General features: G+C 40.6%; 1 protein-coding gene across 1 annotated transcript; it reads right to left on the reverse strand.

Moving 5' to 3' along the window:
• Nucleotides 1-2,345: 2,345 nt before the first annotated feature.
• spg7 (SPG7 matrix AAA peptidase subunit, paraplegin) lies at nt 2,346-10,403 on the reverse strand. Its single transcript, XM_039795704.1, has 17 exons — nt 9,718-10,403; nt 9,056-9,158; nt 8,866-8,955; nt 8,502-8,743; nt 8,258-8,397; nt 7,815-7,917; nt 7,589-7,714; nt 7,154-7,316; nt 6,534-6,707; nt 6,315-6,439; nt 5,965-6,067; nt 5,645-5,755; nt 5,437-5,552; nt 4,668-4,824; nt 3,988-4,151; nt 3,703-3,780; nt 2,346-3,557 (listed from the first exon to the last, which is right to left on the reverse strand). Exons 1-17 carry the CDS (start codon nt 9,943-9,945, stop codon nt 3,351-3,353), a joined length of 2,430 nt encoding a protein of 809 aa, XP_039651638.1. The 5' UTR covers nt 9,946-10,403; the 3' UTR covers nt 2,346-3,350.
• Between the last annotated feature and the right edge of the window lie 236 nt (nt 10,404-10,639).

The raw sequence follows: 10,639 nt of genomic DNA on the forward strand, positions 1-10,639 counted from the left end.
TGTGAACAGCAGTTTTCAGTTCTTTCCACAGATTCTCGATTGGATTCAGGTCTGGACTTTGACTTGGCCATTCTAACACCTGGATAGGTTTATTTGTGAACCATTCCATTGTAGATTTTGCTTTATGTTTTGGATCATTGTCTTGTTGGAAGACAAATCTCCGTCCCAGTCTCAGGTCTTTTGCAGACTCCATCAGGTTTTCTTCCAGAATGGTCCTGTATTTGGCTCCATCCATCTTCCCATCAATTTTAACCATCTTCCCTGTCCCTGCTGAAGAAAAGCAGGCCCAAACCATGATGCTGCCACCACCATGTTTGACAGTGGGGATGGTGTGTTCAGGGTGATGAGCTGTGTTGCTTTACGCCAAACATAACGTTTTGCATTGTTGCCAAGAAGTTCGATTTTGGTTTCATCTGACCACAGCACCTTCTTCCACATGTTTGGTGTGTCTCCCAGGTGGCTTTTGGCAAACTTTAAACGACACTTTTTATGGATATCTTTAAGAAATGGCTTTCTTCTTGCCACTCTTCCATAAAGGCCAGATTTGTGCAGTATACGACTGATTGTTGTCCTATGGACAGAGTCTCCCACCTCAGCTGTAGATCTCTGCAGTTCATCCAGAGTGATCATGGGCCTCTTGGCTGCATCTCCTTCTCAGTCTTCTCATCGTATGAGCTGAAAGTTTAGAGGGACGGCCGGGTCTTCGTAGATTTGTAGTGGTCTGATACTCCTTCCATTTCAATATTATCGCTTGCACAGTGCTCCTTGGGATGTTTAAAGCTTGGGAAATCTTTTTGTATCCAAATCCGGCTTTAAACTTCTCCACAACAGTATCTCGGACCTGCCTGGTGTGTTCCTTGTTCTTCATGATGCTCTCTGCGCTTTACACGGACCTCTGAGACTATCACAGAGCAGGTGCATTTATACGGAGACTTGATTACACACAGCTGGATTCTATTTATCATCATTAGTCATTTAGGTCAACATTGGATCATTCAGAGATCTTCACTGAACTTCTGGAGAGAGTTTGCTGCACTGAAAGTAAAGGGGCTGAATAATTTTGCACGGCCACTTTTTCAGTTTTTTATTTGTTAAAAAAGTTTGAAATAGCCAATGAATTTCGTTCCACTTCATAATTGGGACGCACTTGTTGTTGATTCTTCACAAAAAATTACAGTTTTATATCTTTATGTTTGAGGCCTGAAATGTGGCAAAAGGTCGAAACGTTCAAGGGGGCCGAATACTTTCGCAAGGCACTGTACATTGCATTCAGGAAGTATTCTGACCCCTTCGCTCTTTTCACACTGTTATGTTGCAGCCTTCATTGAAAAAAAACAACCTTATCAATCTACACTCAGTATCTAATAATAACAAAGTAAAAACAGGGTTTTAGAAGCTTTTGAAAATGTATTAAAAAGAAAAACCACTAGTATTCAGACCCTTTGCTATGACACTTGAAATTTGGCTTAAGTGCCTTCCATTTCTCTTAATCATCTTTGAGATATTTCAATGCCCTGATTGAAGTCTGCCTGTAGTAAATCCAATTGATTGGACATGATATGGAAAGGCTAACACCTGTCTATAAGGTCTCACAGCTGACAATACATTCCAAAGCAAAAACCAAGCCATGAGGTCAAAGGAGCTGCCTGCAGGGCTCTGAGACAGGATTGTGTTGAGGCACAGAGCTGGGGAAGGCTACAAATAACTCTGTTGCATAGAAGGTTCCCAAAAGCACAGTGGCCTCCATCATTCTTATACGGAAGAAGTTTGTAACAACCAGATCTCTTCCTAGAGCTGGACGCACGACCAAACTGAGCAATCGGGGGGAGAAGGGCCTTGGTAAGAGAGGTGACCAAGAACCTGATGGTCACTCTGGCTGAGATCCTGAGTGAAGATGGGAGAGACTCAAGAGAGTTGAACAGAGAAAGTACAGAAATATCCAAAATGAAAACCTGGGACGATGGTTCACCTTCCAACAGGACAATGACCCCTAAGCACACAGCCAAGACAACCAGGACTGGCTTACAGACAGAGACCTGAAAATGGCTCTCCACCAACGGTCGCCATCCAATCTGACAGAGCTTGAACACTTGTTCCTTCTTTTTTCTTTTTAATTAGCAAATTTTAGTTTGTTTTTGCTTTGTCATTATGGGGTCTTGTTCCTTCTTTTTTCTTTTTAATTAGCAAATTTTAGTTTGTTTTTGCTTTGTCATTATGGGGTATTGAGTGTAGATTGATAAGGGAAATGCTTAGCGTAAGGCTGCAACATAACAACATGTGACAAGTGAAGGGGTCTGAATGCACCAACTACATCAGGCTATATACTACATAAATAGCTACACAAATGATTTAAATAAAACTTTATTTAATATTTAGCAACACCATCCTTAAGAACAATCTATACACTGTCCCTAATACAAGGACTTCCAAAGAAAAACCTACTTCAACTTATTTAATCTGTAAGTGTCAGTAATATCTGCCGCTAAATCATCAGATGCTTTATTTTGGCCTTAATTAATGTTTCCTCATTAACCCTTCAGTCAAAATAATGCAATTACTTGAGTACAAACTCTAAGGGATAAATGTCCACAGCAATCTGTTATAATTCTTTACTGCAGCTCATTTGAAAACCAAACACAATAATGCAGACTTTGTGTAGATGCGAGTCTCTTAAATGAATGCAAATATATATATATGTTGTGTGTCAACTCCAAGTTGAAAAATCACCCCTAAATTCAACTTTTGTCGGGACAGAATGACTTGAGTTACAAATGGCTAGCATTTGCTTTTCTGTCATTTGCAGATGTGAAATAACAAATTCTCAAAAGTAATACTTAAATCCAAACATGTATATGCTGCAGTATGTTTGCATAAAGGCGATGCCACGTTAGTTTCAGGTATTAGTACACAGTGTTTGGGACTTCTAAGACAGAGCATTTCATTGTTGATTGTACGTACAGTAAATGTTGATGAGGGCTCTTCTAAACTATGTGCGCTTTTGCCTAGAGACATCTTGTTTAAATAGACTTGTTTTGAGTGCTTCCAAGGCATGATAATATGGGCTGTGCAGCAAACGCATGAGAAAAATGATGGAATTTCTCCCAAAATAATCATTGTCAAAGATGCACTGGCTTGTTTAGTCTTGTTTCACATTATCTAAATGTGTCAGCTAACTGGAAAACAAGTGCAAATGTTCCTGCACAAAACATCTGCATGGAAACTGATTTCAGGCCTATAAAGCTTCAAAGTAAGGAATCAATTCCAGGTTTTAAAATTTTCACACGGTGCCTGATGACCCCCCCACAAAAACGCAGCAGTTGGAGAAGAATTTTGAGACAGTCATTTTAAGGTCAGACCAGCTGTTGATTCACGTCCTCGTCTCTGTGTTTACGGGGAGGTGGTTGAGGCTCGTCTTCTCCTGTGTCTTGTTTGTCCCTCTCGGCCTCCAACCAGCTCTGCGGGACGATCATCTTCTTGGGCCCATGGGGGGGTGGACCGAGCAAGGCTTCAATGTCACTGTAGTTCACCACCTCTCGTTCTAACAGCGCATTGGCCAACTGGAAGGACAGACCCCAACGAGATGTGACTCATAACAACTGAACACAAAACTAAAAAGGTAATACAGAAGTACTACTCTCAATGTTAACAAAAAGCTACTGTCTAAACACACAAAATGTATGATCAAAGAAAGGAACAACTGACCAGTGTCAGCTTGTCTCTGTTGTCCTGTAGCAGCTTCTCTGTGTGCCTGTAAGCACGCGCTATCAACATCTTCGCCTCCTGAAAGAACAACACGTGCTGTCAAATCTATATTTAATTAATGACACGAAACACCATTCGGTGTTCTAGGTAAAATTAGCAAGGAGATGAGAAGTAGTATCAAATTTCTGCCCACTGAAATGAAATAAATATATATTATGTCCACATTCACAGTGTGCTAATGTGGACTAACGGAGAACAGAGAACTAATCCAATTGTAGAACCCACGTGGTCCATCTGCTGCTGCAGGCCCTGGCTGAAAGGACGGCGTCCAATGGCACCTTGCGGCTCTTTGTCTGGAAACGAGACCTGGCCGACACTGTCACACATGCCGTACTGCTTCACCATGGAGTAGGCCACACGTGTCACCTTACGCAAGTCATCCTGAGCTCCTGGGGGACAGAGTGAGGATTCTTCAATCACTGTTTTTAACTGGGTGCCGAGTTATAGTACACAGTGTACAGGAAAGTGTTTATATTTGGATGTTCAGCCGTTTACTTTTCAAATACTTGGCTGAAAATCCTATTCAGAGATGAGTGTTAATCAAAGTCCATGTTTGTAGGAGAAAAAAACCCCATTTTTATTAATTTATCAAAATAATGAGCAAAGGTTGCACTGAGAGTCTGCCTTCAAGACTAAATTACTGAGAAGATAAAACTGAAATACGAGTATTAAAAAAAAAACATTCAAAATATTATTGTAATAGTTTCCTCTTATTAGTAAAAATAATCTCACTTCATATCAGAATCTTACAAAAAAAAAAAATATTTGGTAAGACTGAGAAAGGGTGAGGAATCTGAGCAGTAGAAAGCTATGAAGAAGTTATTTGAAAGCAATCAGCAGGATACGTAAGAAGCATCCATTGGAAGAAGGTGACATGTGTGTGAGCATACAATAAAGGAGTGTACCTGTTGTAACCTTGTTAAAGGTGATCGCCTCAGCAGCTCTTCCTCCCAGAGCCATACACATCCGCTCAAACAGCTGCTCCTTGGTGAACAGAAACTGTTCACGAGGTAACATCTGGGCAAATCCCAGGGCTGCATTAGTTCGCGGGGCAATGGACACCTGAAAAACACACCATGCGATCAGTGATGTCAACACAAGTTGTTAAAAAAGTGAATTAATCTTAATTTTCTTCAAAAATTTTTTGTCGTTTATTATCAAGTCTTCCGGCTGGTCAATAGCATAATCTGGCTGTACTCATTCATAAATGTACTGAAACTGGGATTGTTGTTGGCAAAATCAATAACAATCTACACTGTTAATGGAGTGCTACAAATGTAACACCTAGTTTGATGTCCTGGCCCATCTGGCTTTGACACATAGTCAGATGCGTGAAAGTCCAATGCAGCAAATACTAGACGAGGCAGACCAGCAGAGAAAGAGAAAAGACACCCAGGATCAGTTGCTCAACATTGAAGAATAAACAGTTCTGCATCTATAATTGCCAGAACCACGTGTCAATAAAGAGGAGCAATGACGGATGACTAATGAGATATTTGGGCAAAGTGAAAAAGGTTTTATCTAGATATGGTGTCAGACTAAATTTTAATGGAATTTTGAATCTCTACTCTCCAATACAATTCTAAAATACAAGCATCAATTAGGCCACACTATGGAAAGTGCCAAAAAAAAGCCTACATTACATCAAGGAGCAGACATGGAGGAGTGTGTTACCTTCAGCACTGCCTCTGTGTGCTCAAGAAGCCATCCCACTAAGGCATGTCCAGACTCATGGAAGGCGACCACCCTCTGCTCCTCTTTACACAGGATCTTGCTCTTCTTTACACTCCCTGAATCATGTCAGATTGTCAGATTTTGCTAGTGGCAACTGAGATGTGAAATTTGTAGTTTTCCCGACAATACAACGTTTGCTTCATTGTACCTGCTATTACTCTCTCCACTGCATACTCAAAGTTGAAGGTATCGATGGACTTGTACCCTTCTCTGGCAGCATGCAGGGCCGCTTCGTTACAAATGTTGGCAATGTCTGCACCTGCAGAGACAAAGTGAGTTGGCAGCAGATATTTAGTGACCATATGGGAATCACATTTCAGTAAACATCAGCAGTGTTGTGACGTCCAAAGATGTTTCACGTTTGTTGATCAAAAGCTTATGTTTATTCATAGAGGCAGGCCATTATTTTGTTATGGCCACAGATGTTCATAGATTTACATGAGGACAAAACACTAAATATGTATATACCACTGAAGCCTGGGGTGAGCTCAGCCAGGCGCAGGGAGTAGAAATCAGCTGGTTGGGTCAGCTTTAAGATCTTCAGATGTTGCTCATAGATCTCCTTCCTCTCCTGAGAGACAACAAGAAAAATAAGAAACTAGATTTAACTGACAAAGTTGTCTAAACCTCCGACACAATTAACATGGTTTAGTTGACCCAATGTTATGTTTGTTTGCCTGAAAATGTATAATGGAAGAGCCTAATAGGATACCAATTTGCAAACAGCAAACTGCTTGAGGAATTTCCCTCAATTTCCTTTGTAAGGACCATGTTTATTTCACAACTCAATTAAGGTTCATTTTAAGTTTCAAGACTACCTGCAGTGTGGGCAGATCTATAAAGATGTGCCTGTCAAGTCTGCCTGGTCTCATGAGAGCATTGTCCAAGATATCTGCTCTGTTGGTGGAAGCAAGGACAATGACGTGGTCGGTCGTTCCCATTCCTGCCAAACAAGAAGAAGAAATGTTTCATTATTCTGTCAAAAAGGTCTGGCTATGATGACACCAAACTGCTTTGAAATCCCACATCTGACTCACCATCCATTTCTACCAGCAGCTGGTTGAGGGTCTGCTCCTCTTCAGTGTTCGACAAACCTGACATGTTGGTGGAGCGCTTCTTTCCCACGGCATCAATCTCATCGATGTAGACGATGCAGGGCGCTCGGCCTCGAGCCTCCTTGAACAGACTCCTTACCCGGGCAGCACCCAGGCCTACACACAATATAAGTCATGTCAAAACTGAGGAGTAACATAAAGCATCTAATCTGTCTTCAGAAATGAACCTTTTAATAAAAGGCTTCCATATAAAAGGCTGAGCAATGAAGTCTAACATCAAATATCACAACATCTGTTTTACCAATACTTGGATATCTCTGGTGTGACAGAAGTTTGGAGATGATATGATATTTACGAAAAACAATCATCATTAGAAATGTGTATATGATGAAGGGCGTTCCTCTTATACATCCAGAAAAGTCTGATTTCTTGAATAAATTACAGAATATCCCTGCACTGTGTAACACAGGAACAGACATTTAATCTATATCACAATATTAACATAACCAATGATATCTACTCTCATTTTGAATATCAGCATCATTTTGATGTAGGTTGACTGGCTTTATGCCATATTAGTTGCTGGTGCTGTCTTTCCATACCTCCAATGACCTCCACAAACTCAGAGCCAGCAATAGCCAGAAAGGGCACCTGGGCCTCAGTGGCTACAGCCTTAGCCAGCAGGGTCTTCCCACAGCCTGGAGGCCCAAGCAGCAACGCACCCTTTGGAACTTTGGCTCCCAGCTGGAGGTATCGTTCTGGATTCTGACAATAGATACCATCAAAATGGTAAGTAAGTAATAGACTGCAATGGGGAAATTAAAGTTTTACTCATGCGAGATTTGGATGGTAGATACAAAGAACTTCTGTTTGTCCAGTAGATATTGTAGCAGAGGCTGGTATAAACCATCTGTCAGATTCACCTCATCCTTAGATTATTAATTGGGATTGAATATTCAATGTGTGCTTTACAATAAAACAAACGGCGAAAGTACTATACAAGACCAACATATATTACTGGGAGTCCGGGTCCTTACCTTGAGGTAGTCGACAAATTCCTTTACTTCCATCTTAGCTTCGTGCATGCCTGCCACATCTTTGAAACTTACACCTTTACCCGACTTGCTGTCCACAATGGTGAACTTGGCCATCTTCAGCTGATTCTGTTCACAGTAATATGCAATAAACGCACTAGTTAAATCAACGGAACACAATAAGAACTTAAATGTACACATATCAATTTGCTTATGTGGTTTCACTCACAAAAGCACTGAAGCCGCCTTCTCTGCCCCCCATGCCTGCTAGTCGGAAGATATACCAGAGAATAGCCACGCCAATAGCAGCCATCCCCAGAGCATAGACTGCACTGCAAAGTGAACACATGAAACAACATTGCATTAAGTCGTAAAAATCAACGTAGGAGAAAATCAGGTTCAAGACCTTAAACACTTGAGTTCAATTTGCCCAGACTAACTGTTTAAATAGATATAACAGTCACAAACATACCCACCTATTTTTAAAAAGCCTTTAGGATATTACGGTTACTTTATGAAACTACTACTAATAAAAAAACACATGACAAGTTAATTGATGTCTTTTTGTGGTTGACAGGTCCTTTTACTGTGTATTTAAAGGATGTGTATGGAGATTGCATTCCTTCAAATGCAATTAAATGGATTACTTTAAAAGAAAGGTCATGTTCTTACTTCCCAAAGAATCCAGTGCGTTTGTACGACACCTGTATCCTGTCCTTGGCGTCAATATTGAGCTCTTCTTCAGCAGCTCTCAGCTTCTCCTCAAATTTGTCAATGTTGGCAACCTGCATTCTGTACATAAGCGCCAGCCTCTGCAAAGCGAGATACATGGCAAGAAATAAGAGGTTAGCATGCACATCTGCTGTAAAGGTTCTGATGCTAATTGTGCGTTTGCATTCAATCCTGCACAACATACAGGCCTTCCAAAAATAACTGCTCCAGGATGAAGGTAGATTTCCACAATGTCGCTCTCAGGGACAACCTGCACACGTGACACCTCTCCCTTGGCCAACATCTCATTGACAAAGTCATTCCAAGAGATGTTACCACCACTGGTATTAATGGAGTTCAGCAGGCTCATGATGAGCGCTATGATGAAGAGGGTCCGCAGACGCTCCCGGTACATCTGGTCCTCCTGCTCGCGACGTTTCTTCTCCTCTGAGAGGTGAGGCAGATTGTGGAGGAAGACAATGAAAAGGATAAGAAAAAGAAATTAAGATCCCAACCAGATTTGGTGCGCTTATTGAACAGCCAGGCAGCTAAAGCAATGTATCACTTACCTTCATCTTCCTCTGGAGTTTTTCCCTTTGGTCCATCACTTTTATTTTTCTCTTGTTTAGATTGAGATGTACTGAAGAAGTTTAGTGAGCCTGAAATTAAAGTGTTTTTCATCAGAAGTAGTTATAAGTAAGTAAGTAAGTAAAACATAAGAGCATAAGTATGTAAGTACTAAATAAACTGCGTGTTTACCTAATAGATTTACCAAACCAACAGGGTTCCTCAGCAGGTTGTTTCTGATTAACTCTTTGCTAATTCCCACCATGCCAGGACCCAATGGTCTATGGAGGAGACTCTAGAATGGAAACATTGGTACAACATATTTTGTTGAGACAAAATATCGGAGAAAACTTGACAGAGGAAGTAAAAATAATTGTAGTGTAGTTTGCACATGCATACAAACTTAACCACAATACAATGCATTTGCAACTGAGTAGAAGCCGTAAACAATTTCACATTAAAGGCCTTTTACAGTAGAAATGTAATCACACGTCAGACCACTTCAAAAAACACTCGCCTGGTGGTACTGGCAACTTAATTTCAAGCACAGGGAGACAGCTGACTCTATTTGTAAACACATTCTACTAATGGAAAATTAGTGGAAATAATATTTCAAATTCTTCTAAAGAATCCAAAATCATTGTTTTTCCTTCATAGCTTATATTTTAAGGAAAGGGGTCTCAATGAGAGGCTACTGGTGTACAGATCGTACTTCACAGACTGTTACATGTCAACGGTGGTCTTTTTTTACTCACATCTACATTACCACTACCAATCATGAATACAAGGCAAACATGGGATGTATTTTTAAAAAAGCACTCATCAGACATATATCATGATGTATTTTGACTTACATGAATGAGTTTCTGTGGCTCACTTGTAAGTGTCCGCTCTGATTTTGAAAGAAGCATCTTTCTGACATTAGCGCATCTGAACAGCACATTTTTAACACTATCGCTGGATCTTGGTTGGTTTGTTAATATATGGGAGTTTCGCCTTGACAGTGTCCACAATAAACCTGTACTGTATTTTCTACAAAGACCAGTACGATGCTGCTGCAACAACAACAACGCCGTCGACATAGTGTCTACCACTACGTGCTGTATATTAACTAAACAATTGCAATGCCATATCTTTCAGTTTTCTATTAGGTCGAAACTATCTGTTTTAAGACGTTTGTTTACCCCCCACCACCAAATTCGCTAAGAGCTAGCTAGCTTGCTAGGTTATTCAACCGTGAGCCCATGGTGCAGCCGAGCAAAGATGTCAGCGCGAAATCAACCGAAATCAACACTGCAACTATCCACTCCCGGACTTCCTGCGCAAGGAAAAGAAAGCAAAAAAAACCCAATACGTTTTTTTCTGTAAACTTGATTCTATAGTTATTTTCTAATTATTATTACTATAGAGACTATGTTTAATCCGTGATGAATATTGAATAGTGTCGCTTTACACATCTCGTAGCCTGTCAAAACATCTTTGCTTCGAACTTTGACCTTTCTTGTTGTTCTTCAAGGACCTACTGCCTGCGCAGACGTTTGCGCAGGAGTTATAAAACACAATTAACGCGCTGCAAGTTCCAGTCTCACATACTATATTTAGGCTGCTAAATTCCTTTTTTTCCGAGCTAACAGGTTTACAATGCAGCAAGTAAAATCTGCACGTGTACTACACTAGGGGACGCACACTCACTGCGCACTCAAGACAAATATTGGTTCAGTTAAGCAGTTGCCCTTAATATTGAGCCACTTTGGTTCTGAGGTTTATTTTGTGCTG

Source organism: Perca fluviatilis, chromosome 3, assembly GCF_010015445.1.
Source record: "Perca fluviatilis chromosome 3, GENO_Pfluv_1.0, whole genome shotgun sequence".
NCBI classification, from domain to species: domain Eukaryota; kingdom Metazoa; phylum Chordata; class Actinopteri; order Perciformes; family Percidae; genus Perca; species Perca fluviatilis.

What these genes read in the sequence shown, in the direction of transcription:
- spg7 (XM_039795704.1), bottom strand. Translation starts at nt 9,945, where the DNA reads ATGTCGACGGCGTTGTTGTTGTTGCAGCAGCATCGTACTGGTCTTTGT. An exon ending in ACACAGAGGCAGTGCTGAAG is followed by an intron (nt 4,825 to 5,436) that starts GTAACACACTCC and finishes TGTGTTTTTCAG; the next exon opens with GTGTCCATTGCCCCGCGAAC. An exon ending in CTTTAACAAGGTTACAACAG is followed by an intron (nt 4,152 to 4,667) that starts GTACACTCCTTT and finishes TCTGTCCCCCAG; the next exon opens with GAGCTCAGGATGACTTGCGT.